The sequence below is a fragment of the Mus caroli genome, unplaced genomic scaffold (genome assembly GCF_978045245.1).
Source record: "Mus caroli unplaced genomic scaffold, Mus_caroli_1 scaffold_13, whole genome shotgun sequence".
In the NCBI taxonomy this organism is placed as follows: Eukaryota; Metazoa; Chordata; class Mammalia; order Rodentia; family Muridae; genus Mus; species Mus caroli.
The window spans coordinates 114521736-114547711 of record NW_028227268.1 but is presented as its reverse complement, the minus strand read 5'-3'; the positions used below and the strand labels follow the sequence as shown (position 1 = coordinate 114547711).

Genomic DNA, 25976 nt, shown 5'->3' with positions numbered 1-25976 from the left:
ATAGTAAGTGTCATTATCAGGAGGTGTGGTCTTGTTGGAGTAGGTGTGGTGTTGTAGGAGGTGTATCACTAGGGATGGGCTTTGGGATCTCAGATGCTTAAGTCAGGCCTACTGTGTCTCATTCTCTTCCTGCTGCCTGTGGATCCACATGTAGAACTCTCAGCTTCTTCTCCAGCATGCTACCATGCTTCCCACCATGACAATAATGGACTAAACTTCTGAACTGTAAGCCAGCTCCAGTTAAATGTTTTCCTTTATAACGGTTGCCATGGTCATGGTGTCCCTTCACCATAATAGAAACCCTGACTAAGACTGCATCTTATCTTATACAATTAGCAACTGGATGTCATGAAACTTACTGGTGAGGGCTGCCTTGAATCTGGTCTCCCACTGGAATCATGGCCTGATGGGGGAGAAAAAGCAAATTTCAGACTCTCACCTAGGCATAGCTGTGGGACTACAGGAGATGCCTCTCTCTTGTCCCCATCATGGTGACCCTGAGAGACCAGGCAGGGTTGAGATGAGAACTCTTGATGTCTCCATCCTGATATGGGCCTGGACTAACCCTCAACCTCCTGGAGCTACTCACCAGAAGCCACAGAGCCAGAGAAAATTGAGTAGCTAAAAAATTAAAAAAGCTATTAAAGGAAAGAGTGATACATGTTTGCAAAAGGTGATCAGTGAAGAACAGGATCTGGGAGAAGGAGTTTGTTCCCCACATGGCCATGCTTTCTGGCCCTGGGATGACTGGCTACCACTCATATTATTTCAGAAATGGTGGTTACAGAATTATTATCTACAAGGGATGATGGTCCAAGAAAAAAAAGTGATTTTAAACATATCTGGTGATGTTTATTTTCAATGCACAAGACAAACAGAAAGCACGGGATATACTACCTACTTAAGAGACTAGCCCTGGAGCCAGTGTAGCTTATATTTTTAGTTTGCCATACCCTGAGGTGTCTCTGTCTTCACTCCTCTTAGAGGCCACTGTGTTGAAGCCTGCAGATGCCCTCTGGCTTCCTGTGAAGCAAAGATGTTGGCTGGTAGGGGCATCTCACATGGAGGGGGTGTCTCCTCAGGAATCCAGGGCCACATAGCTACGGTACCTTGCTGCACCTGAAGAGCAGTGACAGAAGCTGTGCAACTGGACAGGCCAGGAGGGTGCACAGCAGAGCCATACAGAAGGGTTCCAGAGTGATAGCCGTGGGCTCCACATCCAGGGGGTGCTGCAATGGTTCAAATACATTGCAGTTATGTCCCTTGAGTCCAACACATAGAATTCCAAATGTGTCCAATGAATATGAGTCCTCTTTAGTTAAAGCCCTTTCTCCCAGAAGTCTTGCCTCTGCTATAGCAGTATACCTCTGGACTAAGGTACCTGCATTCATAAGTTCACACTCTTATCCTCCTTAGAACACATGTACACATAATAAAAAGACAAAATGTGCTTTTCCTTCTAGACACATCTTGTGAGCCAAACAAATGCTTGACAAACTCCCACAAGATCTGTGCTCAACAAAGTCCTGAAAACAATCCTAAAGGGAGGTGCCAAGAGGTTCAGTATGCCCCCAGCAGAGGAGGAGATGCCATCCTGGATCAGACCACTGGAGGCCCCCAGGGAAGCTGAGCTCCCCAGAGGTCCCCATTTGTCATTTGATTTCTTTACCATTGTTTGTTTATGGTTACAAGTTCTACCAACATATTATTGTAGTTTAAAATTCTGCTTAAGTGTCATCATATCTGCTGCCACATAAAGCACACCTTGTCCTAGGACAGATGACAGAACTCAATCTTGACATGGCTACTGTCATTGTATTGCCCAGCTGTCTGGAGGATCATGTGAACCTGGGGTCTGGCCCCATGAATGGTCATGAATTTATCATAGAAAGCAACCTTAGGTTGAAGAGATGGCTCAGTGATGAAGAGCATGTATTACTCTTGCAGGGGATCCTAGTTCATTCCCTAACACCCACACCAGGCAGCTCATGAATAATCTGTCTCTCCAGCCACAAGTGGTCCTACCCCTCCTCTGGACTAAGGTACCTGCATTCATAAGTTCACACTCTTACCCTCCTTAGAACACATGTACACATAATAAAAATAATAAAAATAGATCTTTAAAAAAGATTAGCTTGTTTCCCCTTACTCTGACTATCATGTCTGTTGAGGACTTGCAGACCCTCCTAGCTCTGATACCAGTCATGTTACCTGCTGGAGCATGGGAATCAGGATCCAGCTATTCACTGGATCCAACCATGGCCAGGCCACAGACACAGGAAGACGTCAGTGAAATCCAGGTTTTAGTATCTGTAGATGTTTGAATGAAAATGGCCACCTAGGCCCATAGTAAGTGTCACTATCCTGAGGTGTGGCCTTGTTGGAGTAGGTGTGGTGGTGGTGGAGGAAGTGTGTCACTAGCGGTGGGCTTTAGGGTCTCAGATGCTTAAGCCAGGCCTAGTATGTCTCTCTTCCTGCTGCCTGTGGATCCACATGTAAAACTCTTAGCTACCTCTCCACTCAGCACATTGCTAGGTTGCTCCCCCTAGCTTAAGCCCTTTGCTAGGAGCTCTGAGTTACGCTTTTTAAAAGAACAAACCAAGCCAGGCGTGGTGGCACATGCCTTTAATCCCAGCACTTGGGAGGCAGAGGCAGGCAGATTTCTGAGTTCGAGGCCAGCCTGGTCTACAAAGTGAGTTCCAGGACAGCCAGTGCTACACAGAGAAACCCTGTCTTAAAAAAACCAAAAAGAAAAAAAGAACAAAAGAACAAACCATATGTCTGAGCTTAGTAAGCTACTGCTGGAAAATTGCTGTCTCCCACCTGTTGATGGTCTCGCACAGTGACCAGGGCAGTGAGGCACGAGTAGACACACAGCAGGCAGAAGGACACGGCAAGCCGCTGTGTGTGTAGGTAGCTTCTGGATGGGGGCTGACTGTACAGTGAGAGCCAGATGTGGAAATCCTCCAGGTACTCAGTGAACTTTGAATAGAAAAGCTGAAACAGAAAGCACAGGTGTTTCCCCAGACCCCAACATGTTCAAGCTGAGTGAACTTTTAGAATGAGTCTCTTATCATTTCTTGGCTTTTATTTTTCAGCTGGAAGCTGGACACTTCAAGGCTACTGGGTCGGTGCAGGTAGATGCCTCTTGTAACTTGTTCTGTCTCCTTCCTCCCCACCCACCACGTCTTCAGCAGTGTCTCACTGGATCACACACTTACTTCCTGCTGACGCTTTCGAAGCTTTAGTATCAACTAGCGCTCTGCTTCACTCCTGCTAGCTCACAGAGACCTCCTGTCTTGGCCTCCCAACATTTCTTTCCTTTCTGCTCTCAAAGAACTTTCTAGATATCCCTGTCCTCAGCACTTTCCCCAGAAACATAGTCATATTTTATCTGGGCATCAGCTCTGGGTGCACTGAGACCTGGAATTGACCTGCTTTCTACTCAGTAGTCTTACAAGGTCTACCGCCCAGCAGGTAAGAATATCTTGTGGAATTTCACTGGATTAAAAAGATTTCTGTGAAATTTAAATAAATAATATTTGGTGTTAAGCATTCTAGAAAAAAGCTACTTATGGACCGAACTGGTATTACAAATATCATCAGAATAATCAACACATACCAAAAAAAAAAAAAAAAACAAAACAAAAACAGGTTTAATTGACTGAGGATATATCTTTTGCATATAAATTCCCAGGTGACCATTGATCCCAGGGACCCAGCCATATGTGTTCACAGGTGATGTCAGTCAACTTAGGTTTCTCACTTAAAGTTCTCAAGCTTAGCTGGAGAAACAACCATGGAGACTGTTATCCAAGGGATGTTACAGTTAAGCTGGGCTTCTAGTTTACAGTGCTAATTTTTTTCTATATTCCATGGCTATTTGGAAATTATTGTTTAAAATTCATGTCAATTTACATTTAGCCATGCTTTATGCTAAATTGGCAATACCAGATACTCCTCAATCCAGTGACAATGAAAAAAACAAGATCCAGTGATCAGGAAATATCAGGTAGACAAGATGGCTCAGAAGGTAGAAGTGCTTGCTGCCAAGCTTAGTGACTTGAGTTCAATCCCCAGGACCCACGTGGTCGGAGAGAACCAAGTCAGGTAAGTTGTTTTCTAACCTCTACATGTAAACTGTGACACACACACACACAAAACAAATGAATAAAAATAACTATGAAAATCTAAAAAAAATTTTTTTTTTTCTTCAGAAAAAGAAGTCTCAAAGAAGTGTCTCTTGTGACATTTTGCTGCAATGGCAATAAATGAAGGAAAATTGTGTCTGTGTAACAGCCTCAGCAAATAGCTGTGCACAGTGGGCCTTTAAGTTATCTAAAACAAAATTTAGGGAGAGATTTATTCTAAAACATTGAACATAAAGTGTGAATGTTTGCAAATGGGCCAATGCTCATCAACAGGGAGAAAATGGGAATATTCAGGAAACAAAAGTTCATACTTGGTATGTGAGATCATAGACAAGTTTGTCACCTATTGGGACTTATCTACCATATAACATTGCAGTCATGACATGTCTGTACCCTGTGACAGTGGAACTGTTGACAGCACATGGGTTAACAAGTCTTTAATTTGGAACCTCTCAGATGCTGCAGATCACCAGAAGTTCTAGAAATTTATTTTTGATGCAGATCAAAGAACTGCATTATGGTAAAGACAATGCAGTGATAGTCTTCAAACTGAAATGTTCCCTCCTGGAGGAGAAGGGCAGTGCTAAGACACAGGGAGCTCTTGAAGCAAGAGCTTCACAAATATCTGCTCCACAATTAGGAAAACAGTAAACAGTTGCTTTGGAGAGGCTGGGGGCTGCCTTCAAGTAGGGCAGTGCTCCAGGGATGCTACATTGGTGGGTTACCACCCATGCTGGGATGGGCTTTTTCATGATGTAGCTGGATGTAATCATTTCTTTGATGTGTTGTCAGTTCCTATGTGGGTGAACAGACGCTTCAGAAGTTACATGGCATGGGTATCTTGACAGTTAATTACTTCATGTTGGGAAAGTTCAAATCACAACTTTAGAAAGAGAAGTAACAGTGGGCACCAAAGAATACCAGCCATTTTGGTATATCACGGGTCACCTGCATAGAGCCTACCTTCCAGAAACCAAGACCATGGCTCAGGCAGAAGAATTCTCGTAAGACACGGCCACCCAATTTGCTCACCGCCAGCCAGCACTGAGCAGAGAAGAACCAGGCTTGTCCTGAGCATAGCTCCTTCACCATCACGTGGCTGATGAACCAGCATGGGCAAGGTCCACTACTGTCGTGCCAGAGGCGGATCTTCTGGAGTGGACCCAGTTGGTTAGGTATGCTAGTGCACACAGAAACATCTTATCAGCCATGTGTACATGTATTACAGGGCCTATAAAAACCTTAGCAACTCTGACATGGCCGTTAGGGACAGTGGGTTCCAAATAGCATTGTGACTAGTAGGGGCACACTGGCCTAGAGGATCTACTGTAACACCCGCTTTATCATCAGCTTAATTATTATGTTTTCAATTATCAAGAGCAAATGAAAAATACCAATGGAAAATTCTAGAAATAAACAATTCCAAAATTTTGAAGTTTCATTGCACTGTGTTGTTCCAGTGAGTCTATTTTTACTGGCAGATAATCTTGTGCCGCACCTCATTAATATCTCATATTCCATCTCAGGTTGGGATGTCAAAGGACAGTCAACCCAGGGTTCAATGCTATCCTTTCATTCTGGGATCTACCATGTGGCCTGAAACACATCTCTTGGAAAGGGAATGGCTATAACTTTAAGTCACTTCACTCTCCATCTGTCTGTGTTTGATGGGAGTTTTTGTTTTTGTTTTTTTGAGACAGAGTTTCTCTGTGTAGCCCTGGCTGTCCTGGAACTCACTTTGTAGACCAGGCTGGCCTCAAACTCAGAAATCTGCCTTCCTCTGCCTCCCGAGTGCTGGGATTAAAGGCATACGCCACCATGCCCGGAGGGAATTTGTTTGAAGTTAACTGTTATTGTCTTTGTAAAAATGTGCTCCAAAAATAAACAAACAAACAAACAGATAAATATTATAAATTAATTATAATAAATGCAATTTTTAACAAGGCAAAATGACTTCAGTATTTTCATGTTTTCTAAGAGTCAGGTATTTACACTTCTCCCTTGATAGATAAATCATCTCTCTTTCCAGGACTCTCCTTCTTTGTGGTGCCATGCACCATTGCTCTTCCAAATTTTGGCTGGTGATACTAACCAATTTAATCAGGTTTTGTGACATTAAAAAACACACTTATTCTAATAAACAAGCTTAGTAAGCCTCCACTTTTTTCCTGCCTTTATTCTCACCTCCATGCTTACTAACCATGTTAATCTATACCAAAGAGTAGACATATTTCATATATTAGGCATGCTTGTTATTCCAGCCCCCAGATGGAAGAGGCAGGAGGATAGTTGCAAATTCAAGGGCAGCCTGGTCTATATAGTGAATTTCAGACATGCCATGGCTACATAGTGAGACCCTGCCTTAAAAAGACAAAAGCAAAACCAGAACCTTCTGAGAACTGTAAGTATGTGAGCCAGTGATCATGCCTTTTCTATGCTTCATCAGCAAGCTTTATCTTAGGATGATGCTCAGAAAGCCAATGTTCTTAGCTCAGTGTCTTTGTGATACACCCCATTCTGACCAGCCCCTTTCCCCAGACATGTGGTTGCAGTAGTCATCGATACCTCAGAATGAAGGTGTGCCTGGAATTTCTTCCAAATAAGGGCTTCTCTGGACAGCAGAGTTCTTTCGTTTCTGAGCATCCATTTTCACCACATAGAACAATGAAAACCTTAAGACACAAGCAGATATGAGAGCTGAGGATGTGTCACAGAGACTATGGGGTATTACCTGGCCTCATTTCAGCTCAGTACTGGTGGCTCCCAGCACCGAGTCCAGCTGTGGGGCCTGCATGGATTGCAGAGTCTTCACAGACCAAGATGCTGTTGGCATGTTGGCAGGACACTAGGAGAGGACTGCAGGACACCTGAGTAGGGGCAGGGCTGGTGGGTGGTGTACTGATGTCCACAAGGAGCACTCTAGAATAGATAGCATGCTGCATTGTGCTTATTACTTTCCATGGTATCTGTCACACAGGAATCTTCAGCTTTGGTGTGGTAAAATTTTATTAACCTTTCATTAAGAAAGTATTAATCTCTTGTCTTTGAAATCCTGTCCTACAAAGTTCAGGGCAGAAACTGAAGGAATGACCATCCAGAGACTACCTGGGGATCCATCCCATAAACAACCACCAAACCTAGACACTGTTGTGGATGCCAACAAGTACTTGCTGACAGGAGCCTGATATAGCTGTCTCCTGAGAGGCTCTGCCAGTGCCTGACAAGTGGATGCTCACAGCCATCCATTGGGCTGAGCACAGGGTCCTCAATGAGGGAGCTAGAGATAGTACCCAAGGAGCTGAAGGGGTTTGCAACCCATAGGAGGAACAACAATATGAACTAACCAGTACCTCCAGAGCTTCCTGGGACTAAACTACCAATCAAAAAAAAAAAAAAAAACCACACACACAGTGGGACTTATGACTCTAGCTGCATATGTAGCAGAGGATGGCCTAGTTGGTCATCAGTGGGAGGAGAGGCCCTTGGTCCTGTGAAGGTTCTATGTCCCAGTGTAGGGGAATGACAGGGCCAGGAAGCAGGAGTGGGTTGGTTGGGGAACAGAGGAAGGGGATAGGGGATTTTCAGAGGGAAAAGCAGGAAAGGGAATAACACTTGAAATGTAAATATCTAATTAAAAAAATCCTGTCCTAGTCCAATGTGATCTTGGAGTAATTACTGAATTTTTTAATAAAATTATCTCTCTGTTTTTAGACTTCTAGATTAAGTTTTGTGTCTGTACCTAATGTTAATTAAAGATTTCATATTACTTTCTTTTTCAAGGTCTGTGATTGCTCTGAGACAGTTTGCTGAATATTTTCTCTGGTCTATAAGACCTAGACACACACTTGGGTCATTTCTAAGTTATCTAGCTGTCCCATAACTACTAGCAAACCCCATAAGACACTACACTGTGATGGCTCTTGCCTGGATGACTGGGGGAGTCAACCCTGTTCTTTTTCAGATCATTAGGTTTAATATTCTCATGGGCACTAGTGTTCCCTTCCACATAAATTTTACAATCAATAATTCCTGTTCCATAAGACATTATTCTGAAATTATAGTTGATTTCATTGGCTTTAATCTCTCTATGTCTTAGGTTAATTGTTGTTGTGTGTATGTGTGTGTTTACATTAAAACAGATGGTATGGTGACTGGGTGTGGTAACATGCCTTTAACCCCAGCACTTGGGAAGAGGAGGCAGGAGTAACTCTGAGTTTGAGACCAGCCTGGTCTACAGAGCAAGTTCTAGGTCATCTGGGGTTATATAGTGATATAGAGATTTTTGTATCAACAAACAGACAAATAGTTCAGTAAAACAAAACCAAAGAACCCTTTTCCCCCTGCATACCCCCAAAATGTGTGTTCAAGGTCTTACAGACAAGAGAAGCTGATCAGAAAAATGTCTGGAAGCAATCACAGTCCTTGCAAAAGAAAGCAAGTCAAACTCCAATAAGACAGGTAATATGGATATAGGAATAGATCAATTCACATTATCACCAGTTCTAAAGACTTATTACAAGGGGAAATTAGTTGTGTTACCCATTGCGTAAAGATATCTATTTATGAATATTGAGCAAATTCTTTTCCTGTTGCTCTTATATGTGTTAGGTGGATTCACCTTCAGGTTCTAGTGACTAGTAGGGAGGATCTTGCTTCTAATTATGTGCAGTGAAAATCATTGACTCCTGTGTGGATGAGTGGTATGTTTACCCTACTCCAATCATGAATCTAACAAGCTTGTTTAACTCTTTAGGCCCCTCTTTTTAACCTTGTTTTCCTACAAGCACATCAAGAGCACCCAGTTCTATCTTCTGGCTTCTAAGCAAGGCCATACTCCCCTGCCTCTGGTTATATGGTTTTCATAAAGCAGACATGGGTTTTGGAGAAAAAAATAGAGTATGTATCAAGCATACATGTCGAATTCCTGGTGTATTTGTAGGGGAACATTGCTAGCGCATGTCCCTAAACCAGTTTGTTTCTGCCCCTGCAGACCTTTCTTCCATAGCCCACTTTGGCCTGGTTGCTTCCCTGGACTGCTAGGCTGGTCTTTCTTTGTACTCCTCTCCCCTACCACTTCCTCCACTTCTGCAACTTCATTGTTCATCTGCTTCTCTAGGGAACTCTGCTATTAGCCTCAAACTCCCAACCTAGCCCCATTCCCATTTAGCCCAAAAGCTTGTCTAGGAACTTCTTACTCCTTTCTTGCTATATCCTTCTCTGGGTAGGCCATGGATTCAGTGTTAACTCAGAGGAACACAGCACACTGTTCCTCATAAAATCTCAGAGGCCCATTCAAAAGAAAACCATCTCTGAAGCTGCTTTTTATAGGAAGGCAGAAAGGGGAATGAGAGTCAGGGGGCAGGATGACAAATATGCAGGATGACAGGGGATCATCTCATTGTTAGTCATACTATCAGACCCTCCACACCCTTAGACTTCACCAAGGGCTTTGCTAGGAGCTCACATTACCTTTGAGGTAAATCTGACTGGTGACCGGAAGCCAGTGTCGATGACAACTGCATACAGCTGGTAGCCAGGCAGTGTATCTTCTTCCAGAAAAATAAAACCTGGATTCTTTTTCTCGTGACAATCTACACATCTGCTTTTACTCACCAAAATTCCATAAAGAACCAAGAGAAATGCACTGAAAATACCGGGGAGCAAGTTGTGTGGGTGACTGTAAACAAAGGAAGAGAAATTAAGGGAATTCCTCATGGGAACTGGCATTCAGGAAGCCCTATTAGTGCTTCAAAAATTCACAAGCTCTCGTTGGTTGTCATGGACATATTTTCCAAACACCTCATACTAGTTGAGTGGAAGGAGACTGAAGCTGGAGCTAAGAAATTAGCCGTGATTAAGAAGAGACCAGCATCGTTGAGGTGACATCTTCTGGGAAGTGTTTTCTGAAAGCACAAAGAGGCTGTGTTCCAGAGATAGCCAAGGTTGTACTCCTGCTGCAGTGGGACTTGGTAATGTGTAAGGGTCACCCAGGTGGTACTGGTTTTGAAGACATGAAGGGGTCACGCAGAGCAGCTGAGGCTAGGCACTGTGAGAGGCCATGGAAGGCCATTGGTGAAGGTGCAGCCTCAGTTGCAATTGACAGCCCAGGACTGAAGGAGTCATGCAGTGTTTTGGAGATGCCAGTACCATGAGATGACCACCAAGAGCAGCAGTAGCAGTGGAGTACAGGCATCTGGAGCCTAGAGGACGATGCGTGTCCTACAAAGGGCATGGCTGGAGAAGTGACCCAAGCCCTTGGAGGAGCCCAGAAGATCGTGAGTTTGATCCCAGACATTGGATGGTTGGAGATTGATTTTTGCTTTTGATTGTGACTGTGCCCTGATATTTTCCCTCTTGAAGGAAGAAACTATTTTAGTGGAGCCCACAGTTAAGAGATTTTTAATTGTAAAAAGACTGGATTTTTAAAAGAGATGGATATTTTAAAGAGATTGAAATTTTAAGAATATGTAAAGACTATGGGACGTTTAAAGTTATTTAGACCTTTTTAGACTAGTGGAAGACCGACTTCCAGGCAACTAGGGTGAGGATCTTATACCCACACCCATAGTGACACACCCATTCCAACCAGGTCACACCTATTCCAACAAGGCCACACCTTCAGATGGTGCCACTCCCTGGTCCAAGGATATACAAACCATCACATTCCACTCCCTGGTCCCCATAGACTTGTTAAAAAACATGAGTCTATGGGGGCCATACTTAAACATAGCACAATGCAAAATGCATTTAGTCCAACTTTCAAAGTCCTCATAGTTTATAGCAGTCACAACAATGTTAAAAGTCCAAAGTTCAAGGTCTCTTCTGAGATTCATTCAACTTAATTAACTGTAATCCCCAAAGCAAGGGGAAAAAAAATCCTGTCCTAGTCCAATGTGATCTTGGAGTAATTACTGAATTTTTTAATAAAATTATCTCTCTGTTTTTAGACTTCTAGATTAAGTTTTGTGTCTGTACCTAATGTTAATTAAAGATTTCATATTACTTTCTTTTTCAAGGTCTGTGATTGCTCTGAGACAGTTTGCTGAATATTTTCTCTGGTCTATAAGACCTAGACACACACTTGGGTCATTTCTAAGTTATCTAGCTGTCCCATAACTACTAGCCAACCCCATAAGACACTACACTGTGATGGCTCTTGCCTGGATGACTGGGGGAGTCTACCCTGTTCTTTTTCAGATCATTAGGTTTAATATTCTCATGGGCACTAGTGTTCCCTTCCACATAAATTTTACAATCAATAATTCCTGTTCCATAAGACATTATTCTGAAATTATAGTTGATTTCATTGGCTTTAATCTCTCTATGTCTTAGGTTAATTGTTGTTGTGTGTATGTGTGTGTTTACATTAAAACAGATGGTATGGTGACTGGGTGTGGTAACATGCCTTTAACCCCAGCACTTGGGAAGAGGAGGCAGGAGTAACTCTGAGTTTGAGACCAGCCTGGTCTACAGAGCAAGTTCTAGGTCATCTGGGGTTATATAGTGATATAGAGATTTTTGTATCAACAAACAGACAAATAGTTCAGTAAAACAAAACCAAAGAACCCTTTTCCCCCTGCATACCCCCAAAACTTAATTAACTGTAATCCCCAAAGCAAGACAGGAAACCAGCTGGGCAAACTCCAAACTCTGCATCTCCATGTTTATATCTCCACTCCTTTTTCACTGCAACAAACTGCTTTATCACTAGCTTTACGTTTTCTAAATCCTTCACTATAGCTTGGCTATCCTGGTTCTTGCTCTGTAGATCGACCTTGAATGCAGAGATCAGCATGCCTGTCTCATGGGATGAAAGGTGTGTACTTGACCATGCCTGGTCAAGGTGGGAGCATGGCAGTATCCAGGCAGGCATGGCGCAGGAGGAGTCCCTCCAGCCCGAACCTTAGCGTACCTGGGACTTGGGCTTTATCTGTATTTGGAAAATTGTGGAGGGACTATGCTGTGTGGGAATGCTGTCTTCCTAGTCTCCTGCCTCATTACTCTGACTCCACCTAAGAACTGGGGGATGCTCTTGATCCCCCAGTTCTTCTTTTTTCTTCTAGAGCAGAACCAGAACCAGTTCACACTTGCTCTCAAGCACACATCATGACTGACAGCCTCTGGTTCCAGCCCATCCTTCCTTTCCCTCCATTATCTGGAACCTCCCAGATGTCACCAGTGCTTCGGGTGACGTTGGGTGACTTTCTGTCTGCAGCAGCCTCATGCTGCGCTCCTTGTTTACTCCTAAATAACACTGGTGTTTCAGAAACCAGGGCTGGCGCTACTCTACTCCAAGCCCTGAGAATTGGTTTGCTGGAAATCTTCCCTGGTGTAGTATCCTTTCTTAGTAACTAATGACTTATTTGATACCTGTTGTGGTTTGAAGGAAAATGGCTCCCATAGGTTCACAAGAAGTGGCACTATTAAGAGGTGTGGCCTTGGGCTGGTGAGATGGCTCAGTGGGTAAGAGCACCCGACTGCTCTTCCAAAGGTCCAGAGTTCAAATCCCAGCAACCACATGGTGGCTCACAACCATCCGTAACGAGATCTGGCGCCCTCTTCTGGAGTGTCTGAAGACAGCTACAGTGTACTTACATATAATAAATAAATCTTAAAAAAAAAAAAAGAGGTGTGGCCTTGTTGTAATAAGTGTGTCCCTGGGGGGGGGGGTAGCTTTGAGGTTTCAAATGCTCCAACCAGGCCCAATGTTGCTCTCTCTTTCTGCTACCTGTGGATCCAGATGTAGAACTCTCAGCTACCTCTCTAGCACCATGTTCACCATGCTTCTAGCCATGGCAATAATGAACCAAGCCTCTGAACTATAAGCCAGCCTCAATTAAGTACTTTCTTTATAAGAGTTTTGTGGTCATGGTGTCCCTTTACAGAAATAGAAGTCATACCTAAGATTCCATGTATCAGGTCTACCAACTCATCTACTAAGTATCGTGCATAAGTGAAGTTTCATAGTCTACCAATATAAGTGCCAAAAAATCCAAAGTGGCTTTCCCTCAGTGCACTCATTTTCCAAGCTCTTAATACAGTTGTTTGTTATAAACCAGTAGTTATGAATACATGGTAACTTTAAAATTTATCACTTAAAATAGGGTAGAGGTTGTTATTGAACATGACACTAAGGTTGTATGAGTAAATCAATGCAAGCAAACTTAGGGTCATTATTTATTGTTGTAGATAGTAATTAAATTGGTAATAATTGACCCAGTCTATACTGAAATATAGCCAAGCTTAAAAGTAAGAAAGATATTGGCTTCCTGATGTTCATAAGGCTCCTGCTAGTGGGAGTAAAGTATAAACAGTAATATAACATATAAGACTAGCAGTCCTAATATTTGTGCTCCAGAAAACAAATATGTTACGTAAGTGTTAAGTATGAACTCAGCAGAGCATGGGCATCTCTTAAGTGGTCACCAGAACACATGGAACGAAGATTTCCTTTGGAGAATGAAACTCACCTCTGAAACTCAGAAATGCTGCTCACTTCAAGAGTGGCATTCAGCTTTCTTCTTAGGACAGAGACAGGTGCAAGGTGATGGTAGCTAGAAGGAGAAAGCACATGAGAATAGTAATGCTGGGATGGAACAGTGAGAAGCTGGCAAAACAACAAAAACAAAAAACAAAAACAAAACAAAACTAAACTCCAGTTATTCCAACCTTCTGATGTAGGCCAGTTTGCCATGTCTTCATTTTGTAACTTACTGAAGTACCACAGATCCTCAAGCTTGGTACTAGGAGTCAGCTCTCAAGGGAACTATCCTGAAATGTCAGGCATAGGGCACACTGTCCCCTACAGGCAGGACCACTACAGCACATCCTTACATGGGAGTTAGTTTAGAGCCTCATGTGGACTGACATTTGCGTAAGTGCCTGTCTTAGTGCTTATAGACATCCCATCATTGCTAAGCCTGTTGTGAGAACTACTGTAAATACTATTTGTGACCCTGGCTCTTGGGGGAAAAGAGTACTATGTAGTAGAAAACAAAGGATAGCTGGACGTGGTGGCGCATGCCTTTAATCCCAGCACTCGGGAGGCAGAGGCAGCCGGATTTCTGAGTTCGAGGCCAGCCTGGTCTACAAAGTGAGTTCCAGGACAACCAGGGCTATACAGAGAAACCCTGTCTCCACGCCCTCCCCCCGCCAAAAAAGAAAACAAAGGATTATTTTCATGTATAATTTAACAGCAAAGAATGCTGCAACACTGTAACATTATCAGTAAGTTCCCATGGCACCATATTATAATAAAGAGCTAATACAAAGCCATAGTAATGAAAATGATAAGCTCTCTCTCTCTCTCTCTCTCTCTCTCTCTCTCTCTCTCTCTCTCCCTCCCTCCCTCCCTCCCTTCCTCCCTTCCTGTCTCCCCCTCTCCCTCCCCCCGTCTCTCATACACTTACTTACGCATGCACACACACACAATTACATTTGCAGGAAAATGGCTGGAACTGGAAAATATTATGTGCATGAGTTAAACCAGTCCCAGAAAACAAATGTCTTGTTCTTTTCCACATATGGATTCTAGCTTTAAATTTTTAGATATACATGTTTAGTTGGAGTAAGTGTCAGTAGAAGCCATGAAGCAAGAGAGGAACCACAAAAGGTGGCAACAGGAAAGGTCTTGGAAGGGGAAGAAAACACATATGAAAGCCGGGGAGGGCAGTAGGAGAGAAAAGGTTCAAATGGGGAGGGGAAGATGTGGGAAAGGTAAGAGATGGGTCAACCAAAACTAAAAACTTATAAAAAGAAATGGAAGTTTGCTATTTATAAACTTAAGACACTGTAATAATAAACAGTTTGAAGTGAGGAACCCTGCATAAGTGTGCATGAGTGTGCAATGCTGTTTCTAGAAGTGCCAACTGTGGCACACCTCCTCGTGACCTATTGGCCATGGGGTCCCCAAAAGCTTCCCAAACAATATAAACTCCTACCATTGCTCCTGGTTATGCACCAGAACTAGATGGTAAAAAACTATTGCTGAAGATACTCTATGGTTAGAATACAGGACACAGAAAATGAGCTGGAACTGAGCTGGAGACTTCCTCCCTGCTGGCTAGCATTCACAGTGCTGGAAGGTGTTATTCACACTGCAGCGGAAGGAACATCATCAGTGATGTTATCCAGCTGTGGACCCTGCACCATCTACTACTGACTTGCCAGACAGTGCATGCCCATTGGGATGATGGAGGCAGGACTGCTTTGGAGGTAAGCAATAGCTTTCTGATTAGATTTGGGGCTTCCATCATTGTGGGGAACATATGCCTGGTATTGTAAAGTTGTTAAAATATCGTTGTTTGTGTATATTGCAGGCCCTAGAAAGGAATGTACTACTGATCTTTTGCTAAATTGAGTAGTCAAACTGTCTTCTAAATATGCATTTTTATAGACATAGATTAGTTTTTTTTTTCAAACATGGTCAGAGAAGCATGTGGTTTTAGTGACTTAATGCAGAAGCTCAGAACTCATCAAAATGCTGAGAAAGTGACTGCTGAGTGCTCAGCTTTAAATAGGACAGCTATAAAACCTCCTTCAGGGCCCAGGAAACATTGCGAAGAGGGGTCATAAAGATGGGGAGCCAGACGATGCCTAGGAACACTGAAATGTCATCCTCTGGATACAACATGGCCATTGCAAACATAGATTCAGGGTTGCTGTGGCTACCGGCATAAAACTCCAAGGAAACAGTGTTTTCCAGACACAACAGGATGGACGCTCATAGGAACCCACAGACGCCGTGGAAACATGCACAGGATCTACACAGGTTCAGGCCAGATGTGGTCCTAGTGCTGAGAAGGGAAGTAGACACTGTCTTCCATCCCTAAACAAGATGCTATCTTCAACTGACAACCATTTGCAGAGGAAAAATCACTTTTCTCCAATAGAATTTAACTGGGCATATAAACCATACTTAGGGGTAGGTCTTAAGCACAGCAATAGAAGGCCAAACAAAATTAACTCAATGGTATTTTTGAATATTTTGTTGTCTTTGGGCATTTTTAAATCTACTAATCTTTTGTGTGTATAGTATGTTTTCCAGTTTTATGGAGTATTAGTGCATGTGTGTGTGTGTGTGTGTGTGTATGTATGTGTGTTGTGCTTTTTTGCTGTTTATTTACTTCATTTTTGTTGGTTTGATTTTTATTTTCATGTTTGCCTTCTAAAGAGAAAGAGAAAGATGAAAACTTGGAGGTTCTGGAAGGAGATGGGGGGAGGGGAAATACTGATCAGAATATATTGTATAAATTTTGATTAAACATACACACACACACACACACACACACACACGATTAGAAAGTAGGAGGGGAACCAGGAGTGAAAAGCAAAAACAAGAGAAAGTGACATGGAATTATTATGATCAAATGGTTTTTAAATGAATAAAAACTATTCAACACAGGAAAAATAGCAAATGGATGTAAATGTCACCAGCTTAATACAAGTTGAACATGTTTGATCCCTAACAGGCAAACACAACACCCAACTCCTTGTGGCCTCTCAGTTCTTAACAGGGATAAGACTTTCTATACTAGGAATTATTGAATCTCTACACCATTAGGAAGGTAAGGGCAGCACAAATAAATGGACTAAAGCAAGCAATCATAAGATTGTTAAGTCTATGCCTGGATGATAATATTCACTATAGTGATATTACTCAGATATTCCAAGATGACCAAGATGGCTGCCTGCCTATATCCATGCAGAGACTTCTCTTTCCAAGTAAGTTAACTTTCAAATCATGCCCTCTGCACATAGGGGAAAGGGGTGACGGGGGTTGTAACAGTAGAGAATCCACTTGTCTGACTACAAAATTAACAGTCACAAAATGCCAGGACATCTACGCAAAGCTCATGTGCCACTCATTTGCCGACTCATCTCTCAGTGGGCACTGACTACCTGCAACATGCCAGGCATTACAGGTGGCTCAGGCCAGAGGCCCAGCAGACACCAGCACCTTTCCTTGGGAGCCAAAAGACTGATTTGCAGACTGGTGTAGGAGGCACACTCTGTTAGGCTAGCATCTGTCAAGATTTCTCAGCTTTCATGAGAGGACATTGCTCATGGAAGACTCTAGTGATTAGCACAAATGCAGAAGAAAAGGGAGTCAGTTGTTAAAATTTCCAGGTTTTCCCCCAGCAGTAGTGTACCCGTACCTGCAGTTGACTTTTTCAGGAGAAGATCCTGGCTGTGGATAGGATTCAGATCGCCACTCTGTCTTGTCCCAGAACACACATTGGATCAACTGGAAGTGCACTGTATAGTTTACAGCCCCAGCAAGATATTTGTTTGGAGGTTTCCTGTCATAGTCAGCATCTAATAGGGATAAATATCCCACATTGGCTCCTAGGGGGGAAAAACCATCAATAATCCTATGAACTTTGCAAGGGGCAAGCTTCATCTGCAAAGCAAGTGGAAGGGCAGCTGGGGACAGAGAGACAAAGAGGGAAGGAGTGAAAGGTTCATCATATTCTGGCCATTTCCTGCTCTGGGGAATTTCCAATGAATCGAACACACACAGACATTCATTTGTGAGTGACAGAGTGCCTGAGATAAAAATAGTGTTTCCAGTGCCACCATGTTCCAAGTCCTTCCTGACATCCCAAACAAAGGGATCATCTCATCTGGTGTGATAGACACAGTTCAGCTCCTCTGTAGCTACCATTCAAGCCTCTTCTGCTTCTTCTCAGACCATTAGCCACTCTATCAAACACTATGTTTCTGGAGACACAGATTGGGTTTAGCCAATCATCTCTTGATAAGTTTGATGTTAAAAGCACTTAAGATCTATGTATGTGAAGTTTTCTTCTGAGATTTTTAAATACATGTTTTGGGAACAGTTAGATATTAATTGTAAACTATGAAATTGATAGGGAAATGGCAAGGAGTGCTTGCTGTGCAAGCACCAGGACATGAGTTCAAATCCCCAGAACCTGCATAAAATGTTTGATGGGGTCACACATTTGCTTGTAATCTAGTGCTGTGTGGAGTGGAGACAAGATGATCACTGGCATTTGCTGGCCACAGGTCTAATCTCAGGTTCACAGAGAAACCTTGTCTCATGGGAATAAGGTAGAGAAGGATAGAGCAGGACACTAAACATCTTTCTCTTTCTTTGTACACACACACAGATTTGCACACCTGCCCACATATGTGTGCATAAACCCCATACAACATAAACTTACACCACACGTTCTCACAATAAACAGATAAGTGAATAAATAAATATACAAAAGAATTACATTTAGACTATTCTTCATACAATATGCAATAATAAATAAGCCAGAGATGTAAAATGGCAATGTACCAATACTAAATGAGGTTTAAATGGTTCTCTCAAAACTCAGATATAAGAAAGTGATTTCTAACAATGGCCTAAATCTAAGAAACCATTGTTCTCATCAATGTTCTCTTTGCAACAGATGGAGACAATCATAGGAGCACACAACTGGTGAAAATGCAGTGAAGAAGCAAGTGTTGATGGAGTGTCAGTTGCAACCGGTGCATTTACAACATAGCTTCTGCACCTCGGGCTCAGGGAACATTCCTGAAAAATGGCTGGGAAGACTGTAAGAGCCAGGCCACCAGAAAATCGACTGTGCAGCTGTGTCTTTTAGAAATGGCAGGGAACCACCAACCAAAGAGAACACATGGAGGGACCCATGGCTCCAGCTGCATGTGTAGCAGAGTATGTCCGTATATGGCATCAATGGAGGGGAGGCCCTTGGTCCGGTGGAGGTTTAATGCCCCAGCATAGGGAATGCTAGGGTGGTGAAGTGGGAGTGGGTAAGTGGGTAGGAGAGTACCTACATAGAAGCAGTGGGGAGAGGGGATGAGATAGGGGGTTTGCAGAGGGGAAACTGGGAAGGAGGATAACATTTGAAATGTAAATAAATAAAATAACCAATAATAATAATAATAGAAATGGCAGGGAAGCATTACCCATACTACTTCAGTAACGTGGCTGCCTAAACTAGACGTGAAGAAGTACAACACCAATAGAACTGGTACATTGAAATGGGACAATCTCACAGGACAATCCCCATGCTTAGATACAGAACGACAGGCAACTAATAAATAACGAGAATGATAGATATGGTCTTCCTCAGGGATGAGCCATCTAATTGGTTATCCAGTACCTTGAAACACACACACACACACACACACACACACACACACACACTGAACTGAGCAAGCTGTATTTATATGTTTAGGCATTTGTGTGCATGTGTGTGTAACAGTAAATAAGGCCATAGTTTGAAGAGGAAGCAAGGGGAAGCATAGGATGGATTGAATTAGAGGAAAAATAAGGGGGAAGTTATATAGTTTTAATTAAAATAAGGCTAATAGGTTTTACCATTAAAATGTAATTTTATTGGTTTTACCATTTAAAATGTTTTAAGATTGTATGATGCAGACTTGGATGTTGATGCAATAAAAAAAGAATAACACTGCCATACACATACAGGCCACAGCATGTCCTCAGCACATAACAAGAATGGAGAGCTCACAGGCTTAGTATCCACTGACCTTTCCATGGAGCAGCAGGTACATACATTTGTACAGTCTGCTCATCCCAGAAGTAGACCCGCTTCACAAGAAAATCAGAAGGCGTGGCTTTCTCAGAGAACCTAGGGGCGAACATGATGTAGTGAGGTGCAGCTTTTCTTCTCTGTGTATACATATGTTTCTTGTAACAAACATTCTTTGTCCTAGAAAGGGATAGCTGGAGATAATCAGGGCTAAAAAGAACCAATGTGGATTATCCCCTGATGCACAGCCTCTTAATATCACCCTCCCCCCAAACACACATATCCCTTATACCCATTAAGAACAGACCAAAACCACAACAACCGAACTAAACAAAACCCACTTCAGGAAAAAGCAAGACTAGCAAGTTTCCTTTGAGGAATGAGAGCAAACACCCGGCTGAGGAACAGGACATGTGTGTACTTATCTGCAACACATGCTTCACCATACTGTCAGGAAGTATGGAATTGGCATCAAAGAGGTTCAAAATGGTCAGATAAAGAAATTCTGCTTTTGTGTGCAACTTTGAAAATTTAGGTAAAAAAAAAAATCCAGATTTTTTATGCAAACAGAAACCTTTAGACATCCAGTGGCTCAGCTCACTTGGCAGATAGAGTCAAGCCAGTGAATGGAGACTCAGCTATGTGTGGAGCCTATCCGTGCCACAGAGGCATACCACACACCTTGCTTCTGAGTCCCCTCCAGCCAGTAGAGGGACTCACCTGGTCACGCAGGTGCAGTGAAACAGCTAACAGCTGCCCAAACACAAGGAGATTCTGAGGACAGAAAGACCCAGGGCTGCTGCTCCCAGAAGACACTGTCCCTCCCCACCTGTCAATCAGTCACTAAAGTGACTTCTAGCTCTGTTTCAAAGAATCTCCAATAGCCTTTCCACATTGTCTAGTTACTAAATGAGACCAATCTAATCTCGAACACTCAATGTAACTGAGAAAGAAGATTAAAGTATTAAGTCTCTTTGGGAATATAAATGTGAACATATTTACTCCAGGTGAAAAAGGAGGAAAAAAAGCAAGTGATGGAGGGAACAGTAGAATAATTCTGGCCCAGGTCTGTGTTATCAGACTTCAAAATGAGGTCATCCATAGTATAAGTGAAACTGGGGTGTTTCACATTCCAGTCAACAGGCAGGAACCCAGCTTCTAAAACCGATAGCTCTAAACACACACACACACACACCTATGCATATATAATTTCTTTAGACAATGACCCTCATTATTCCTTAAAACTAATACACTCTTGGTCACAAATCCCCTTCAGGACACTCTGTCATGTAGGAATCTCTCTTCCACTGTAGCTGCCACCTCCACACACCTTACTAACAGTATGATGGGAAAGGGTCTTGTAACGGGCTTAGAGAATTTGATGAGTATCTGTAAAGATTCCTGGGAGTTTTCTGGAAGCCCAGTAAACCGGTGGACATTCACCTCATCCCGAAGCAACACAAACATGGCTGGATTTCTCTTGTGCTGTCATTGGAGAGAAAACAAGTCAGGCCAAGTTTATTTTGGAAGGAGTAAGTGCATTACAAAGCAGCCAGCCCAGCCTGAATGAAGCAGAGACAGTGGGACAGCCACCTTTACCAGGTAGTCTTCTTCCCCAAACTCCATAGTCACAGGTGTCTCCAGTTGTCCTCTGAGGATAGGTCTTCTGCTCTTGCAGCTATAGAGCCTAGGGATCATGACACCACCCACCTTTGGGAACAAAAATAGATAGATAGATAGATAGATAGATAGATAGATAGATAGATAGATAGGAACCTTCCGGATTCCTTCTCCATCTGTAGCAGATCCTCTGCCACAGGGCTCCATACCCAAATAGTAACCAGGAGAGAGTGAGCCTCCCAGGATTCTGACCAGCCTGTGAGTGCAGGTAGGACCACAACTGCTGCTCAGAGGAACCTGCCCAGAAAGCTCAGGACACAGGAACCAAGGGGCTGCCTGGGACAGGAGTCTTCTGGTATCTGTCTTTGCCCAGAGCTGATCTTGTGCCACAGAGCTACATACACAAACAGCTCCAGGAGAGAGCTGGTCTCCCAGGAGTGCCTACACACTTGTGAGCACAGGTAAGACCACCACTGCTCTTCAAATTCCTGGCCCAAGAGGGACACTCACAAAGCCATCAAGACACAGGAACCAAGGATTAGCTGGGGACAGGATCCTTCTGGTCTCTGACTGCACTCCAGAGTTGACCCTGTAGCACAGCTCTCCATTCCCAAATTCCTCCCAGACAGAAGTGGTCTCCCAGGAGTACTGACGCACAGGCTTGCAGGAGGAACAAGTCAAAGTCAGAGACAGCAAGACCAGCTAACACAAGAGATAACCAGATGGTGAAAGGCAAGCACAAGAACATAAGAAAAAGAAACCAAGATTACTTGGCATTATCAGAACCCAGTTCTCCCACCACAGTGAACCCTGGTTACCCCAACACACCAGAAAAGCAAGACTCTGATTTAAAATCACATCTCATGTTGATAATAGAGGATTTGAGAAGGGCATAAATAACTCCATTAAAGAAATACAAGAGAACACAGGTAAACAGGTAGAAGACATTAAAAAGGAACAAAAATCCCTTAAAGAATTACAGGAAAACACAACCAAATAGGTGAAGGAACTGAATAAAACAATCCAGGATCTAAAAATGGAAATAGAAAATAAATCACAAAGGAAAATAACACTGGAGATAGAAAACCTAGGAGAGAGAACAGGAGTCATAGATGCAAGCATCACCAACAGAATACAAGAGATAGAAGAGAAAATCTCAGGTGCAGAAGATACCATAGAAAACATTGACACAACAGTCAAAGAAACTGCAAAATGCAAAAAGCTCATAACCCAAAACATCCAGGAAATCCAGGACACAAAGAGATGCCCATGAACATACAAGAAGCCTACAGAACTCCAAATAGATTGGACCAGATAAGAAATTCCTCCCGACACATAATAATCAAAATACCAAACACACTAAACAAAGAGAGAATATTAAAAGCAGTAAGGGAAAAAGGTCAAGTAACATATAAAGAAAGACCTAACGGAATTACACCAGATTTCTCACCAGAGACAATGAAAGCTAAAAGATCCTGGGCAGTTCTCATACAGACCCTAAGAGAACACAAATGCTGACCCAGACTACTATACCCAGAAAAACTCTCAATTACCATAGATGGAGAAACCAAGATATTCCATGACAAAACCAAATGTACACAATATCTCTTCACAAATCAATCCATACAAAGGATAATAGATGGAAAATACCAACACAAGGAGGGAAATTATGCCCTAGAAAAAGCAAGAAAGTAATCTTTCAACAAACCCAATAGAAGATAACCACACAAACATAAAAATAACATCAATAATAACAGGGAGCAACAATCACTATTCCTTAATATCTCAACATCAATGGACTCAATTCCCCAATAAAAAGACTTAGATGAACAGACTGGCTACATAAACAGGACCCAGCATTTTGCTGCATACAGAAAATGCACCTCAGCATCAAAGACAAACACTACCTGAGAGTAAAGGGCTGGAAAATAATTTTCCAAGAAAATGATACCAAGAAACAAGTGGGAGTAGCCATTCTAATATCGGATAAAATCAACTTCCAACCAAAAGTCATCAAAAAACATAAAGGGCACTTCACACTCATCAAAGGAAAAAAATCTACCAAGAAAAACTCTCAATTCTGAACATCTATGCTCCAAATGCAAGGATATCCACACCCATAAAAGAAACTTTACTAAAGCTAAAAGCACACATTGCACCTTGCACAATAATTGTGGGGGACTTCAACAGCCCAATCTCATCAATGGACAGATCAGGGAAACACAAACTGAACAGAGACACAGTGAAACTAACAGAAGTTTTGGACCAAATAGATTTAAAAGATATCTATAGAACATTTCATCCTAAATCAAAAGAACATACCTTCTTCTCAGCACCTCATGGTACCTTCTTCAAAAACTGACCATATAATTGGTCACAAATCAGACCTCAACATGTATAAGAGAATTGAAAGAATCTCATTCCTCCTATCAGATCACTATGGATTAAAGCTGGGTTTCAAGAGCAACAAAAGCAATAGAAAGCACTCACATACGTGGAAGGTGAACAAGGGTCTACTCAATGATAACTTGGTCAAGGAGGAAATAAACAAATTAAAGACTTTTTAGAATTTAAAGAAAATGAAGACATAACATACCCAAACGTATGGGATACAATGTAAGCAGTCCAAAGAGGAAAACTCATAGCTCTGAGAGCCTCTAAAAAGAAACTGTAGAGAGAATACATTCGCAGTTTAACAGCACACCTGAAAGCTCTAGAACAAAAACAAGCAAATAAACCCAAGAAAAGTAGACAGCAGGAAATAATCAAACTCGGGGCTGAAATCAACCAAGTAGAAACAAAAAGAACTATACAAAGAACCAAACCAGGAACTGGTTCTTTGAGAAAATCAACAACATAGATAAATCCTTAGCCAGACTAACCAGAGAGCACAGAGACAGTACCCAAATTAACAAAACTAGAAATAAAAAGGGAGATAAACAACAGAAACCAAGGAAATCCAAAAAATCATCAGATTCTACTACAAAAGCCTATGCGCAACAAAACTGGAAAATCTGGATGAAATGGACAAGTTTCTAGACAGATACCAGAAACCAACATTGAATCAGGATCAGATAAATTATCTAAACAGTCCCACATCCCCTAAAGAAATAGAAACAGTCATTAATAGTCTCATAACAACAACAACAAAAATCTCAGGACCAGATGGGTTTAGTGCAGAGTCAAAATATCACTATTGGCAGATGATATGATAATATACTTAAGTGACCCTAAAAATTCCACCATAGAACTCCAAAACCTGATAAACAACTTCAGCAATGTAGCTGGATATAAAATTAACTCAAATCAGTGCCCTTCCTCTACACAAAGGATAAACAGGCTGAGAGAGAAATTAGGGAAACAACACCCTTCACAATAGTCACAATATAAAATATCTTGGTGTGACTCTAACAAGTGAAAGATCTGTATGATAAGAACTTGAAGTCTCTGAAGAAAGAAATCAAAGAAGATCTCAGAAGATGGAATGCTCTCCCATGCTCATGGATTGGCAAGATTAATATAGTAAAAATGGCTATCTTGTTGAAAGCAATCTACAGATTCAATGCAATCCCCATCAAAATTCCAACTCAATTCTTCACAGAGTTAGAAAGGGCAATTTGCAAATTCATCTGGAATAACAAAAAACCTAGGATAGCAAAAACTATTCTCAACAATAAAAGAAATTCTGGTAGATTCACCATCCCTGACCTCAAGCTGTACTACAGAGCAATTGTGATAAAAACTGCATGGTATTTGTACAGTGACAGACAGGTAGATCAATGGAATAGAATTGAAGACCCAGAAATGAACCCACACACCTATGGTCACTTGATCTTTGACAAAGGAGCTAAAACCATCCAGTGGAAAAAAGAACATTTTCAACAAATGGTACTGGCTCACCTGGCAGTTAGCATGTAGAAGAATGGGAATCGATCCATTCTTATCTCCTTGTATAAAGCTAAAGTCCAAATGGATCAAGGACCTCCACATAAAACCAGATACACTGAAACCAATAGAAAACAAAGTGGGGAAGAGCTTGTGCACATGGGCACAGGGGAAAATTTCCTGAACCAATATCTTATGTTCTAAGATCAAGAATTGACAAATGGGACCTCATAAAATTGCAAAGCTTGTGTAAGGCAAAGGACATGGTCAATAGGATAAAATGGCAAACAACAGGTTGGGAAAGATCTTTATCAACACTACATCTGATCAAGGGCTAATATCCAATATATAAAAAGAACTCAAGAAGTTAGACTCCAGAGAACCAAATAACCCTATTAAAAATGGGGTACAGAGCTAAACAAAGAATTCTCAACTGAGGAATATCGAATGGCCGAGAAGCACCTAAAGAAATGTTCAACATCCTTAGTCATCAGGGAAAACAGTCAGAATGGCTAAGATCAAAAACTCAGGTGACTGCAGATGCTGGCAAAGATGTGGAGAAAGAAGAATACTTCTCCATCTGCTGGTTGGATTGCAAGCTGGTACAACCACTCTGGAAATCAGTTTGGTGTTTTCTCAGAAAATTGGACATAGTACTACCTGAGGACCCAGCAATTCCTCTCCTTGGTATATACCTAGAAAATGTTCCAACATGTAATAAGGACACATACTCCACTATGTTTATAGAAGCCTTATTTATAATAGGCAGAAGCTAGAAAGAACCCAG

General features: G+C 42.1%; 1 protein-coding gene across 1 annotated transcript in view; it reads right to left on the bottom strand.

Moving 5' to 3' along the window:
- The window catches only part of Pkd1l1 (polycystin 1 like 1, transient receptor potential channel interacting), a gene marked incomplete at its 3' end in the record, with an annotated part of 141644 nt that overhangs the window by 38775 nt on the left and 76893 nt on the right, over nucleotides 1-25976 (bottom strand). The window contains 10 exon segments of the mRNA XM_085829334.1: nucleotides 1110-1229; nucleotides 2824-2997; nucleotides 5115-5331; nucleotides 6717-6823; nucleotides 9621-9828; nucleotides 13622-13705; nucleotides 17309-17498; nucleotides 19683-19783; nucleotides 21015-21169; nucleotides 21284-21394. Coding sequence (XP_085685460.1) covers nucleotides 1110-1229; nucleotides 2824-2997; nucleotides 5115-5331; nucleotides 6717-6823; nucleotides 9621-9828; nucleotides 13622-13705; nucleotides 17309-17498; nucleotides 19683-19783; nucleotides 21015-21169; nucleotides 21284-21394 — 1467 coding nt within the window.